Raw genomic sequence first — 15,939 nt, forward strand, 5'->3', positions numbered from 1 at the left:
CCCTTTAGGTACACCCCAAAAAACAGAATTTTAATAAAATTACCTCGAATTTTTTTCTAGGTCAATATTTTTAAATCCCAAAAGCTGCTGTGATTTGGTTTTCACCTTCTCTGTGAAAGAACCTGAGGAAGTGAATAGAGAAAAAAGAATCAGAAAAAGATATTTCACTGAAAGGGCTCAATTTCTCTTCAAAAAACACATTCAAGTGTAGAGGGAACTTTGCATCGATCCTTTTTAAAAATTCATTCATGGGATGAGAGCATTGTCACTGGCTCAGCCAGCATTTATTGCCCAGAGGACAGTTAAGAGTCAACCACTTTGTTGTAGGTCTGGAATCACACATAAGCCAGACCAGGTAAGGATGATAGTTTCCTGCCATATAGGATATTAGTGAACCAAATGGTTTTTACAACAGTAGACAATGATTTCATGGTCTTAATTCCAGATTTTTATTGAATTCAAATTCTACCATCTTGGGATTCGAACTCAGGTCACCAGAACATGACCTGGGTCTCTTGATTAACAGTCCAGTGATAATACCACTCGGTAATCACTTCCCCTAGCCTTTTCTGTATCTTCACTGCAAATATTTGATGGGACAGTTAAATCAAGTTCAAATCTACATCTAACCCTTGGCGTATCTGATCTGGGTATCTGTGGATACTTGGTGTAATTCTCTAGTACCAACTAAACATGCGTTAAAGACAAAAAAAAAAGAGAAAGCGAGCTTCTGGTCAGAGTGGCTAGTATTAAATACATTATGGTGTTCTTGCATAAACAGCAGCATCAACCTTGTCATGTTAGAGACTTCAAGTTTCAGGTAGTGCACCAAAATACACAACAAACAACAAGGTGCAGGGCTGGATGAACACAGCAGGCCAAGCAGCATCATAGGAGCAGAAAGGCTATATTTTTACGTTTCAGGCAAACAAACAAGCTGTGTTTCTCTATAGCAGAACATTAAGTCACACAAACTATTATAGTGCAGATGTGAGAAGATAATCTATATTAGTCCAGAGCAATGCAGAAAGGGAGAAATTAGTAAGCGAAATATTTACAGTATAGTAACTGAAGGAGTACACATGTTATTACAGTATACCTGGCAGGAGGAGCCTGTGCAAGATACACATCAGATCAGCATGTTACATCAAGTGGTTTAGAATATGGGAACCAGATACTGAGAGTGTTAGAAATCTTTAAAAAAACAGAAATACTCAGCAGGTCTAGCCACATCTGTTGGAAGAAAAACCAATAATGTTTAAAGTCAAGGACCTTTCATCAGAATTGACAGCAATTAATAGAATAGGTCTTAAACATGTGGAGTGAGTGAGAGGGAGAAAAGAGTAGGAGAAACAACAAGGAGAGAGATATGGAAGGTGGAGCAATGAACTGACAGTGTTTGCTGGTGCAAGGCAAAAAGGAGTGGCAATGAAATAAGTTAAAAAAAGGAGAAAATAAAAAGTATGTACAGAAATGTGAATGGTAACCAAAACAAAATAACTGAGACTCATTTTACTAAGAGGAACTCACCATGTGTCACAGTTTGCATGCAGACCACCAGGGATGGAATTGCAACTGGCAGCAGCTCACAAAGAGTTGAGAAATGATCGTACCTGAAAATGGATATAGAAAAGCATTGACATTATTTTTAAAGAACTTTTGAACAAAATCACCATCTTCTGAAACTATCAGAATATTCACAGTCTCTCAGATCCAGAAAAGGCTTCCTATTAACTGATGAAGCACCTAAAGTAAGGGTTGGGATGAATCAGGATTGCAGTTAGGCAGTCACAATTTCTAAACATTAGTTTGGTAGACTTAATGGTACATTGAACACTAGAGCCTTGATCCCATTCCTACTGAACTGACCTAAAGCCCTAGAGTTGTACATTAATTACTTCATGATTGTCCATTCCAGCAACAGATGATGCCTCACAAATTTCTCACGCCTCACAAATTTCTCACGGTGCTCATGAATCTGCAAGTTCCTGAGGAAACACTGAAAGGTTCCCTCACAAGATACCATTACACAGTATTTAAAATTAAAACAAGTCAACATGCAAAGCATCTGCCAATCAATCAGCACTGACTTTTTTCTGTAATGCAGTTGGAGTATGTTCCCAATGCCAAAGGTAGCTCTCCTGGAGCCCATATAGCAGAGAAGGCCACTGAGACATCAGTCAGCCATTTTCTGCCGGTTTGTGTCTGCACATGTGCTGTGACCAGCTCAGATATGTCAATGTGAATATGATCAGTATTACTGGATGGCATAAAATTTAAATTGTCCCAATATGATTGTGTTTTGCAACAGCCCATTGCTACTTTGACCATCTGCTAATGTTGAAAATTGAAGTTTTTAAATTGGTGACTTGCCAAATTTTAAAAAGAAAGCTCAGAATTGATCTTGTTGAAATAATTCTTTGACTTTGTGTGATGCAGCAATTTTTAAAGGCATGTAAGCTTTAATAAAAATAGAAGCCTCACAGTTCAGTTTTCCATCATCAAAATGACCTTATGACTCAGCTGCTTTAATGCTTTCATGTATTTGCAGTATTTAAGAACTCCGCAGGTTTTGTGGGGCTATAAATTCAACTCGTTCTCTGTACTCCAGGACCATGTTGCCAGATTGTGACTGAACGTTAGTGCGGTTTGTTCGGATTCCTTGGCCCTGAACAGGAGTGAAATTGTGAATTACAACCAAACTGTTTGTCAGTAATGCTACTGTAATGGGCAAACTAAAAATAAAAGAAAATTATAGGAATGTCATGAATTATTCTTTACAAGTTGAGCATTATTTTAAATTGGTGTGTTCCTTTCAGTTAATGAAAGCTAATAAAAACTTAATATCCTTTTGTACATGTGGGGGGCACCTTATGATTTTGAATTACTGCACCAACTGGAAGTACAGGAATGATCAATTGATCTTGGTTGCCCTTTTCTGTGAACTTTGGGAAGTACCATCTTTATGACAGGCAGTTGACGTTCTGTTGCACCAAAGCGATATAGCATTTCAGTGGTGTGTTTCTAGGAGTACTGTTGTTGCACCACTACTGGTGACGTTTATGATAAATGCAGCCTCATGTAAATTGTTGTGATTGGTTGAAATTTGGCATTCTTGCCTTTGTCCTGATGAGTGCAAGATGAAAAGCTTTGAAACATGACCTTCACTCTTATGTTCAAGTATTGTTCTACCCAAGTAACTGTTTATATTTCCTTCTTCAGTACTGTTGAGTATAAATAAGTGCAGGAAGGGCCTCACCTTTGCCAGCCTGTTAATGCCAAGCCTTGAAAGCGGAGAGATGAGAACTTTGAGATGGATTTAATCACCTGCAGCCACCGGAGGTGATTGTCCAGGTGGAACTTGATGGGTGTCCAATTCTGGCTAACACCTGTTGCCCCTTTGAAGGCACTTGCAAACCAGATGCTCTTGAATCCACTGTCCATGTACTTGGCAAGAAATGTCTCTAAAAATCAAAAAGGTTCTTTATTTTAAAACAAAAAAAATCCAACTGAAACCTTGATGTATATCTTAAAATGATGATTAGCTGCAAGTACAGGTAACTGGGATTAGTATAGTTTGGTGTTTGTTGGTCAGCATAGACATGGTGGGCTGAAGGGCCTGTTTCTATGCCGTATGATTCTATCATTCTATAAACAGACAGTCAAAATAGGGAAGATGATGATACAACTGAGGATTGTTTCTTCTTACCTACTTGGTCAATGTTAAAGTCTGGATGATAGAACCACACCATTGGGGTAATATATTCAGTTATACCAGATTCTGGAAAGAGAAAACTCAAGTATGTTACATGTATATAGTATATACCTACATGTATAATAGATATAAAATAATAAAAACATACATTTATGCAACAGGTTTGATGGCTTTGGGATGTCTCAAAGGTCTTTACTGCCATTTAAGTTCTTCTGGTGTGGTCATTGTTGTGGGAAATTCAGCAACCAAAAAGGCACACATCGAAGTTCCACAAACAGCAATGATAACCAAGTGTTCTGTTTTAGTGATATTGGTTTAGGAATAAATATTAGCCAGAGCACCAGGAAGAACTTCTCTGATCTTCTTCAAAATGAGATTTTTACACCAAAAACAAAAAAAAAGGGACTTGGAGCAGAATCTCGTGACCTCCCCATACCCCCACCATTATCATGAATGGCCTTCCCAGCTACCAACTGTGCCCTTAAGTGACCAATTAACATCCGCTTTAAAACAATAGCCTCTTCCCAGTCGCACTAGTCATAACTGCATGGTCGTCAGGAGCTTGCCATATTTCATGCATTTGCTCATCAGCCACTGGAAATGAGGCTCTTCATTCAAAGGCACTCAGTGCTTGATCAAAAGGACCTGGCAACAAGGGCAGGGCCATCTGAATGCCACTCTCCTTTCTGCTGATTCCCCTAAACCTCAGCCTGTTACATTCCCCTGCCCCAAAACTGTGAACCACCTCCCACCATCACTTACTAGTGGAATGTGCCCTGGGCCTTGGGTGTTTTTTGTTCAGACAGCAGACCTCTGATCCCAGGGAAAGCTTCACCATGAGCTGGCTAACTGCCTGACTGGCATATACGTCAGTGGGCCTTCCCAAAAAGAAATGAAGTGGTTGGGGGCGGGGGGGTGGAAAGAGTTCTCACTGGTTTTTGAACTGGTGGTCAGCACCTCCACAGTTAGTACAAGATTCTGCTCATGGTTTTAAATGAGTGTCATCTGAAGCACAGTTCCTCTCATTGTAGCACTCCATGAACTGTCAGCTTAGATTTTGTGCTGAAGTCTTCAGACTGGAAATTGAACCTATAAACTAGTGACTTAAGAAGCAAGATTGTTCCCTCTAAGCCAAAGCTAATATAGCTATGTAATAATACATTAGCTACAAAAGTGTCATGGCTAAACTTAAGGAATACTGTTAGAAAATATGGGTAGATTCACTTTTACATTTTTATATTGGCTACAAACCAAAATGATCAGAGTCTCAACTTATTCATATACTGGGCTACCTGATGTTTTTTATATACCAAGTATTTGCTAAGCTCATAGCAACAGCCAGGGGAATTAGAAACAACTCCAAGGTACCCAGATTGAAGTTCCTCTGTTTTGCAACATATTGTATTGTAATATGATTACTGCCTAATGTCTGAAATACTTCCTGAGACCAAACACACCATATGTAGCTTTATGTAAGGGAATGCTGGTTAGCGGAGACGGGTTCCAGCTCTGTATCCAATGTACCAGCTGTTGTAAAGATCTATTCTCAATGGTGTCTTGGATCACAGCGTGTATCCAAGCGGTTCTTTTCAGATTTGGGTAAATGTAATTAAGAGAAGGCTCAACAATAACAATTTGCTTAAAAATGAATGTGTATTAGGTAATAATAAATGATTATAATGTTAATAATAAATGGAAAAGAAAAAGGGGAAAAAAAGCAACAAGTCTCATGCCTTTCTAGAAAAAGCAACAATCTCATGTTCTTCTGTCTGGTCGGGACCCCTCAACTGATGGCTGCTCTGGAGGCTTTAGGTTCATCCCTGGCACTGTTCACGATTCCAAGCCGAAGCGAAATCCAGCAGCAGCAATAGCTTGGAATGAAACTCCCTTTCTCTTATACAGTATCTCAATCAGTACAGAAAACAACAGATACAATAGATGAAACTGCTGGTTTGTACCAAAAACAAATTTTTTAAATTATGCTGTCTGCGGCACGTACAGGAATGTGCACAGGACTCATCCAAGGTCATGTAGTTTGTCGAGTATCAACAATTTTAGCCCTTTGGCCCATCCTATACAAATGGAAATATTATGGAGCTGCTGGTCACAGAAATCACTAAGCACTGGCCTGTACTTCCAGAGCATCATCACCGTGGCCCCGTGTAAGGGTAGCAGTTTCTCTGGGGATTCTTCAAAGAGAGCAACTCACATCAATCCACATTAGTGATGTCAACCAAAACCAACTGGTCACTGCATCATGTCCTATTTAAATGTTTATCCCTCAAATAGTATCACTAAATAAAAAAGATTTTATTTGCTGTTCTGTGAAAGCTTGATACTATGTATCCTACATTGTAGCAGTGACTGCACTTCAAAAACTTGTAAGTAGCTTCAAACACTTTGGGGTGTCTGGAGATATTGAAATAAACTCTGAATGGAAGTATTTTATTTATTACCTTAACATAGTATTAAGCAAGACGGATATTCTTTTCAAACTCCATTTTACCTTTAGAGCTTCTTTCAATACACAGAGGACATGATGTGGAGGTACCGTTGTTGGATTGGGTTGGACAAAATTAGAAATCACAACACCAGGTTATGGTCCAACAGGTTTTTTTGAAAACACAAGCTTTCGGAGCCTCGGTCCTTCTTCAGGTGTTAGTGAGAGATAGTATCAGACACAGAATTTAAAAGTAAAAAGGTTCACACTACTGATGAGAATGTACTAAACAAACCTGAGAGAACTAAAGGTTTTATCAGTGTAAAGAACAGGTGATATTTTAGGTCAGACAATGCATTGTTAGGTGCAAGACCTTGTTTAGAATCTGTGTTTTAATTTGGAGTCAGACTGGTAAAACCTTTAGTTCTCTCAGGACCATGACTTGAAAGGAATTTGGGGATTTACATATTCATATTAATCAATAAAAATTTCTAACTGATTAAAGATTTAATAGCATCTTAGGTTTGTTTAGTACATCATCAATGGCGTGAACGTTTGATCTTTTACTTATAAATTCTGTGTCTGATACTACCTCTCTCACTAACACCTGAAGGAGGACTGAGGCTCTGAAAGCTTGTGTTTTCAAATAAACCTGTTGGATATAACCTGGTGTCATGTGATTTCTGACTTAATACAGAGGACAGACTGCAGACCTTCGAATTCGCCACCAAACATGCATGACATGTCACTGAATAAACAAATCATAAAATTTCATTACTTCCCTTTCTAAAAACAACAAGGTTAGAAAGACTCACCAATGATTCTTTCCTTATTAATCTTTCGTATCATGTCATCCCACATGATGAGCTTAATCCCAGGATATTTGTTGACCACAAAATTGCCAACTTGCTTTATGTGATCCAAGAATATCTTTCCAACGTCTCCTCGTTGTTCGTTGATCCACTGTTTGGATTCAGTACTTTCTCCAAGATTAAAAACCTCAAAAAAAGTAAATTCTTCATAATACCTGTAATCATCTTCAGCTCTACAACCCTTCAAGTTATCCATGCTCCTTTAATTAGAATCAATTGTGAATTCCTGAAATTAACAATTTCACAATGGCAAGTCTACCTTTAGTTGCCTAGGCCTTCAATGCTGGACCAGCCTCCCTATCCACATCTTTCAGCCTTTCTCCCTTGCTTTTCTCCTTTAAAAATACAGTATAAATACAAGGTTTTTTTAATAAACTACACAATATCACATGCTGTTCAAGTACCCTACTATCTAGCCACAGTGTTCATGCAGTAAATGGCAAACTAACCCTGAGCCTCACCACAGAGGATTCTCAATAGAACTCACTGCAACCGAGTAAATCGGAGGGAAAGACAAGATTTTTATGAAAACATTTATGAATTTCTGCTTCGTTGCTAAATTTTCAACATTATAGAACTTCGCTCAATAATGCAGCTGCTTTTACCGGGTAAATAGGTTCAGTGTGGTAGATGCCAGTTTGCAGAACTATCTTCATGTATCTTCCAGTCTAACTGTTCAGACAAATATATAGATTTCACTTGGACAGCACATTTGCTTTCAAAGAAATTCACTTTGCCAAAAGACCTGGAAGAACAAACCCCTGCTAAAGGCACTGCAAGCTTTGCATTAATCAGTGTTCACTTGACAAGAAGCTGAATCTATCACCATTGTCATCAATAACACACAGACTGACAAAGAGTTAAACAAAGCAAGTCTTTAGTCTAGTCCTCAGAGTGATCACTAAGCACACCCATTAGAAATGAAAAATGGAGAAAGCATAACTGTTGTAAATATCCAATTCGTCACAAAGTGATTCCTCCATCTTGTAAGATAATGGTTGATGCAATGGTACCTCAGGAGCCTCACTCCAATACAATAGTCTCTGCCACATTTGCTGCAGAGGAAGTCAATAGGTTGAGAATATGCACGATTCACTTCTTGCAGTTTTCTCTTGGCCAGCTAAGTTTTTCATTTCTGCTTGTCTCTTCCGTTGACTTTCCAAATAGTCAGCCTCCGGAGATCTTAGCTGTCAGCAAATCTCTCCCAGTTGTCAGTGTCAGTGTCTGCTGTCTTGATATCACCTCTGCTGGTGTATTTAGAAGAGGTCATAATCCAGTGGCCAGTTCACCATATGGAAGGTTTTCGCATCTGCAACTACCGTCCATCCATCTGGCCAAATCAACTGTGATGTAGTTAGCTTAATAAAGGGTGTATGCAGATAGGATCTGCATGATCCAGAATTGGTGACTTTGTCCTGCCAAGAGAAATTGCTGAGCATTCTGGTGTTTTCAGTCAGGCTGCTGTTGTTCCACATTCTTAATGAGCTTGGACAGAATACCTTCAACTTGAAGACTGTATATTCATTTCCGTTTCAAGTGACATTGCCGGTGATTATGGAGCCTAGATATTTGAAGCATGACATCGTCAATGCTGGTAGGTAATGACAACATACTGGACTATGATATTTGTATTCCTGATGTTGATGGTCAAATCAAAGGTCATAGGCATGATTGAGTCTGCCAATGTGCTGCTCAAGTAGCTCTTACTATGGGATGCTAGTACAGGCATCATCAACGCAGATCAGCTCACTGATGAGGACTTGGTACACCTTTGTCTTGCCAACCAGAGAAGTAACACTGAACAGTTTCCATCAGTTCTGGTATATGTACAAGTTGATACACTGTTGTAGATGATCTGACAGCAGCAAAGAGAAGAATATGCCAAAGAATATCAATGCTAGATCACAACCCTGTGTGACCTCATTGCAGATCTGCAAAGGGTTCCAGTGTTATCCAATCATAGCAGACCTTATCCATCACATAGCCAAGGAAAGGGAAGATTACATTAAGCTACTTTGGCAGGCAGCCAGTTTTCTCCAGCAGCTGAAATAGACCACCTCTGTTCACATATCCAAATCCTTGATGAGATAAATGAAGCCAATATACAGTACTCTTATATATTTGCTGAATTTCTGTTTCTGCTGCCAGACTGGAAAGATCATATCAATTGTCGACCTTGCAGTTCTGAAACCACACTGGGATTTGAGCTTGTTGTATCCAGCCAGGATCTGCAGTCTGAGTAACACTTTTCCAATATTCTCCCCGTCCATTTCACTCAGTGCTATAACCCATTTCTCACTATTATTACACTTAGTTGCTCCAATTAAATAATATACAAGATCAATAATCTACAAGGCAGGTAATTGCTACAAAACCTTTAAATGTTTTCCATTTTCAAAACCATAAGCAATACCTCTATCAACTGAATCCTCATGAATGATTAAAAACATTCAACTCATTGATTGGCTGAAATGCAACACCGTGGAAATTCCCATTGAGCAGCAAGTTGGGCAACATCCATTATCCACCTTAAAAAAAAACGAACCATCTGGAGCACAGCTGCTCCTATTCCACGATCTTACCAAACTCTATCCATGTTGACCAACTATATACCTCGTTATTCCCCACTCACCTCCAATACATTTAATTTTATGTTAAATCCTGACATGACCCACCTCCCAGCCACCTCACTTTGTGAAGCTCCATCTAAAGGCCATTACTATATGTTAATGTGAATTGTTGCATGAAGCTTGATGTGTAAACTGCACAAGTATAAATATTATAAGGGTGGCATGGTGTCTCAGCAGTTAGCACGGCTGCCTCACAGTGCCAGGGACCCGGGTTTGATTCCACCCCAGGTGACTGTGTGGAGTTTGCATATTGTCCCCGTGTTTGCATGGGTTGCCTCTGGGTGCTCTGATTTCCTCTCACTGTCCAAAGATGTGCAAGTTAGGTGGATTGGTCATGTTAAATTGCCCATAGTGTCCAGGGATGTGCAGCCTATGTGTATTAGCCATAGGAAATGCAGATTTACAGGTATAGGTTGGGTTTGAGTGTGGTGTTCTTCAGAGGGTCAGTATGGACTTAATGAGCTGACTGGCCTTCTTCCACACTGTAGGAATTAAATGATATACTATAGACAATGAACAGAGTGATGTGTTATCAAGGCAGTACTGCTATCATATACCCTACACTTAAATCAGCATCACTGCACATTACTTACCTCATCAGCTCCTATGTGGATCCAGCCAGATTTGCTATGTTTGTCAAGTACTTGAGACAGCATCTTCTTCACCAGAATCAGAGAGTCAGCCAAATGGGGATTCAGGCTATTGGGATATTTCTGTACCTCTCTGAGGTTCCGATATTTATCATGCTTGAGAACAAACTGTTGAGAAAACAATCTACAATTAAATAATAAAACAGCCTACCAATTTTCAGTTAGTAGGATGATGGTGAATAAAGTCAAAATTACTTGATCGTATCCAAAAAATCTCAATAATGATTTGAGACCTGGAAACTAACAACAGTTTAAGAGTCAACAGTTTAAGAGTCAACACTTAACCAAATTCACAAGTGACAGACCATCATAAATTTCCTTAACGGAAGAATTTGTTGGCAGAAGTGCTTAAGATTATATTGCACATAGCAGCACAATGAGCTTCCCCTGAATGTTCTAAGATTTTCCCAGGCAGAATGTAAATTTCATGTCTTATTCGAGTAAAAAACAAATCAGAGTGACATCCACATTTTGAAAGATAACTTTCACGAGGAACATACATAACCAATTCGGTGCCCTGAGCCCCCTTCTTGTCTGTGTTTCAAGTCTATGGATCTAAAGGGACCAACTCAGTACAAAGCTTTCCCTCATGATCAGAAATGAGCTGAAGTCAACACTAATCACAATTACAACCCTCAACTCAAATTCACATCAAATTACTGATGTTCACTTTTTCCAAGCACTAAATCACACTTGGTTGTGTAATTTGTATTGTTCAATTCGAAGTACTGGATTGTTCTTTTTTAAAAATAGGAAATAACTTTACAATATAGATTTTTTAATTAAATACACTTGTCCCACTTGTTTTCTGGCTAGCAGGACCTAAATGCAGCACTGAGACAGATAGGCCAGTCCTCCCAGGTACAACATATAGTCTGTTCCCTCATGAAGCGGGGTTACAGAAGATCCAACATTTGAAAAGAAAAAAAGAGTTGCTATGTTAAATGCCAGACCTGGTTACCAGTCATTCACCTTTTAATTCCCCAGTGCCTATCTACCATCTCCAAGAGAGAAAGCAAGAGCACTTGCCAGGATGAGTACAGCTCAAATAACACAGAGGCTCAACATAATCCAGGACAAAATTGATCACTTTAAACATTCACTCCCTTAACCACCATTGCAAAGTGGTAGTAGTATATACCATCTATAAGAGGCACTGCAACAAATCAATAAAGCAGCTTTTGACAACAACTTACAAAGCTGCAATCTCTACCACCTGGAAGAACAAGGCCAGCAGGTACACGGGAACACCACTAACTGCAAGTTCCTATTGCCATATCCTGATTTGGGAATACAGTTACTATTTATTCACTGTCACTGTGTCAAAATCTTGGAACTCTCTTTCTAACAGAACAATAGGTTTACCTACATCACATGGACTTTAATGATTCTAGAAGATGTCTCACCACCATATTCTCAAGGGCAATTAGGGATTGGCAATAAACACTGGCTTTGCTGGCAAAGTTGACATCGTGATGTGATTTTTTTAAAATTCAAAATATACCCCATTGCCATTTGGATAAAAATCTAAAATATCTTCTCATATTCAGCTGCTCGACAACAGCCCCATTGGTATGTGAGAAATCCAATCAATCAATGGAACCACATCCATAAACATGGAAGAGCAACTTTAATGTCACAACAAGTTCCTTGTCTGTCATTCACTAACTGGGTTTAAAACAGAAAATAAATGTAGAATTAAAAATAGAAAAAAATCTGGAAAGGTACAGCAGTTCTGCAAATGAAAAGTAGTAAATTCCTGATTTGGGTTGAAACCAAAACCAAGCAGCATTTTCATGAAGGTCTCACTGAAAACGATGATTGGTTTTCATTATCAGAACGACTTAGAGCTGTCCGATATCTGCAGCAGATCTCGTTACTGATGTTGCAAAGGAGGAATCGAGGAAATCTGTTCAGCGGTAATGTTACCTGTGCATTTACAATCCCTCTCACACTCCCGCAATAATCTTACCTCCATGTGCCCAAAGGTTTGAATTAAGGGAATAATCTCCAAATTATTGCTCTCAGCTACCTGTTGGATCTTGTCAATATCAGCAGAACTGTACAATGAAAATAAACAAAATTAACAAATATATAATAACTAAAGTGTTTACACAGACACTCCAGAGATAAAAGATTATTGAATTTGATATAGCTTGCTGTCAGGTATTCATTAGTGTATATATAAACTATCTGAACACTTTGATTAGATTTCAGCCTGCAGTTCTCTCCCAGGTATCTAACATTCTTTAAACCTTTAACTTTTCGGTATCTTGTCATTCTACAACTTCCAGACTCATTGATAACAGTCAACCAGAAACAAACCCCTCTATGTCCATTGTTGGCTGCAGCATCATTCTAAACTGTGGAGCGATGGGATGAAGGAACAGAGGGAACAATGTCCCCATCGATCCATGCTTATTGCCAGGTCACAGCCCCCATCCCATCATCACTTCCACCACCACTAGAACTTAATCTTTTAAGTATCAGATAAGGATTGGGTTTAGTTGATATCAAAAACGAAATAGCCTGCCAACACTCACCATTCATGGTCACTAAGGTGAACAGATATTTAGACAAGGCACTGGAGCACAGCACAGCTGGGAATGGTAGAACTGCACTCCAGCAAGAATCAAATGTTGTCAGCATCAGGGAGGGAAAACACTGAGTGGAGAACTGTAACAGGTAAAACATACACCTCTTTAAACCTCACCTTAGTAGAACACAAACTGCAGTCTGGAATAATCATATTCACAGAGCAAGACCAGCACTTCTTGCTTCATCCTATCTTAAAATCCCAACAGTGCATGTAGAGGCCATTCGGCCCATCAAGTCTGCAATGACCCACCAGACAGGATCCCATCCAGACACACGCTATCCCCATAACCACGACTAATCCACCTAACCTGCACATTCCTGGACACTACAGGGCAATTTAGCATGACCAATCCATGTAACCTGCGCATCTTTGGACTGTGGGAGGAAACTGGAGCACGTAGCGGAAACACGCAGACACAGGGAAAATGTGCAAACTCCACACAGACAGTCACTGAAGGCTAGAATCAAACCTGAATCCCTGGTGCAGTGAAGCAGCAGTGCTAACCACTGTGGCATTGTGCCACCCCAACATCCATGGCTTCGTCTCTGGGTGGCCATGAACCACCAACCTTCTAGTTAACAGCCGAAAATGCTGACCACTTCCTACCTGAATGCATAGGTGGATTTCAGAATTTCAAGTTCATCATGGTAAGGAAACGTATCCTCATACTCCATTAGTATACCATTGACCCCGATGCTGGCCAGAAGTGGAAAAATCTACAAAAATAGAGATATTTACTCCCAGGCTGTGTTCGTAGAATTCTACTTTCTCAGGAAGAGTTCAAGTATTGACTAGATTTAATTGTGTATCTCCCACATAAACCAAAAAGTTCAAGATTTAAAATGATTAGCAAAAGAACCAAAAGTAATGAGAAAAAACATTTTAATGTAATGACTTAACAGTGCTTGTAATGTGCTGAAAAGATAATGGAAGGATAGTGGAAACAGATTCAACAGTTGCTTTCAAAAGGGAATTGGATAAACATGAAGAAAACAAAAATTGGAACAAAGTGGGGAAAGACTGTGGATTGAGATCTGGAAAAAAAAAGTGAGAACAGACACAATAGGCCAAATGTTGCAGAGTAATTAGTGGCTATCAGCCCCCTATAGTGGTAGGATTAAAAATGGTATCTTCAAACCAAATCTTTAAGGGGTAATTGTTAAGGGTTAATTGGACATGACAATGAGCAATTAAAGAGCAAGTGGAAAATCTCTGGTTTAGTGCAAGACAATTGTTTAGGCTGTCAGGGAACCATGTGACATGGCCACCTGGAGGATGGTTTTCTGCACAATGGAATGTCTGGAAAAGTACTGAAAGCACCCAGAATAGAATTGATATCAGGCATTCTGCAGCACTTGTTGGACTCCACCTCAGACTGCGATCGCAACCGGTGCCAGGAAACCCAAGTTCTCCAGACCGTAAAGTGGGGTCCCTGATGGGCAGAAGGCAGTGAGACTCGTTGAATATGTCTAAAGTAGTTTAGGCTAACAGTTCCACTCATTAGTTTGCATATGGTTCTAATATATTTATATAGATTATTATACATTCACTTTGTTTTATATATATTTATGACTATATATACACACACCTTTATCTACTGCTTTACATATAACTACTGCTTAATATATACACTGACCACTCAATATATTAATTTACCACTTAATACATTCATAACTGTTTGATATATATATTACCAATGAACTTATTGAGTAGAATCATTTAACTCAGAGTATTTTTAGATCCCACTGAATCCACTCTTGATCCATAACACACCAATGCAGTGCATGTGGGATGAAGGCGGTTAACTGACTTCAGGATACAGCCACACACATGCTCTTACTATCGTCATGTTCCATGATATCAACACATGCACAGGCTGCCCCACCTTTATTTTAATTTGTTAGGTTTTAAAAGGTGATGCCCACTGCCTCCGCAGCTTCCTCCCTCAGTCTCCTGGCTCCTCATGCCAATTTAGTTAATGGTGCGGCAGTGTTGGGAGATCTTTCATTCTCTTTTAGTGCTTGTTTATTCCTCCTTTCTGAACGTTTAAATTCATATAAATGCAGAACCTCAGTAAATACACTCTGCACTGTTATTTTTCTGGTTTGGGTAGAGACGGGAATTGATAAAGGCAAGAAATTACTTACCTTAAGGTCCCAAACAGTAACCAGAAAGCAAAGTGGAACATAAGAGGAAATAATTGGGGGTTTGTCAAAAAGGTAGAGTGTTAATCATGGGAGTTCTTAATCTACATTTGGTCTGGAAAAATTAGAGGACAAAAGTAGCCTATATGAGTAGTTCTTTAGAATGAGTTTGGGGATTGTTTCTTAGAAAATCATGTCCTGGAGTTGACCAAAAACCAGGCTATAATTAGACCTGGATATTGCATAACAAGATATGATTAATTAATAATCTAAGTGAAGGTGCCCATGGGTAACAGTGACCATAATACAATTGGAATTTGACATTAAGTGAGAGGGAAGAAGTGGATCAGAGGTTAGTTTTAAAAATTTAAAAACAATTATGAGGGCATGAAAGCAGAGCTAGCAAAAATAAATTGGCAATTTGTTAGAGACGAGCTTGCAGACATTTAAGGGGTTATTTTGGCCTATGCAGAAGAGAGCATGTTGAGACCATTATTTTTCTTTTGTTTTTCTCAATTTTGGTTTGGAACTGAGAGTTCACTTGAGAATTGAACTTTGAATAGCAGTTTGTTTTTAAAAGAGAGAAAACAAAACATTGATGCTTGTTGTGAACTGGCCTGGAAAGATAATTGCAGGTTAATTACTGTTCTGACTCTGCAGATGTTTCAGCACCTGCGATATATTAAGCTGAACGATCTGCAGTTGCTTGGATTTTAAAAGGTCAAAGGGAGGCCGGTGTCAGCCAGTCAAACAAAGAATGTTGGAAAAACAAAAACCAACTATTAGACTGCTCTTGGGTAGTAGGAACTGCAGATACTGGAGAATCTGAGATAACAAGGTATAGAGTTGGATGAACACAGCAGGCCAAGCAGCATCAGAGGAGCAGGAA

General features: G+C 39.1%; 1 protein-coding gene across 1 annotated transcript in view; it reads right to left on the reverse strand.

The window, feature by feature from the left end:
- The window catches only part of zgc:113333 (beta-N-acetylhexosaminidase), a 46,063-nt gene that overhangs the window by 11,873 nt on the left and 18,251 nt on the right, over positions 1 to 15,939 (reverse strand). The window contains exons 4-11 of the mRNA XM_048609501.1: positions 13,513 to 13,622; positions 12,280 to 12,367; positions 10,251 to 10,415; positions 6,971 to 7,154; positions 3,710 to 3,781; positions 3,260 to 3,464; positions 1,531 to 1,613; positions 44 to 122 (exon numbers count right to left, since the gene is read on the reverse strand). Coding sequence (XP_048465458.1) covers positions 44 to 122; positions 1,531 to 1,613; positions 3,260 to 3,464; positions 3,710 to 3,781; positions 6,971 to 7,154; positions 10,251 to 10,415; positions 12,280 to 12,367; positions 13,513 to 13,622 — 986 coding nt within the window. The remainder of the gene's footprint in view (positions 1 to 43; positions 123 to 1,530; positions 1,614 to 3,259; positions 3,465 to 3,709; positions 3,782 to 6,970; positions 7,155 to 10,250; positions 10,416 to 12,279; positions 12,368 to 13,512; positions 13,623 to 15,939) is intronic.

This window comes from Rhincodon typus, chromosome 21, assembly GCF_021869965.1.
Source record: "Rhincodon typus isolate 14 chromosome 21, sRhiTyp1.1, whole genome shotgun sequence".
Classification (NCBI taxonomy): domain Eukaryota; kingdom Metazoa; phylum Chordata; class Chondrichthyes; order Orectolobiformes; family Rhincodontidae; genus Rhincodon; species Rhincodon typus.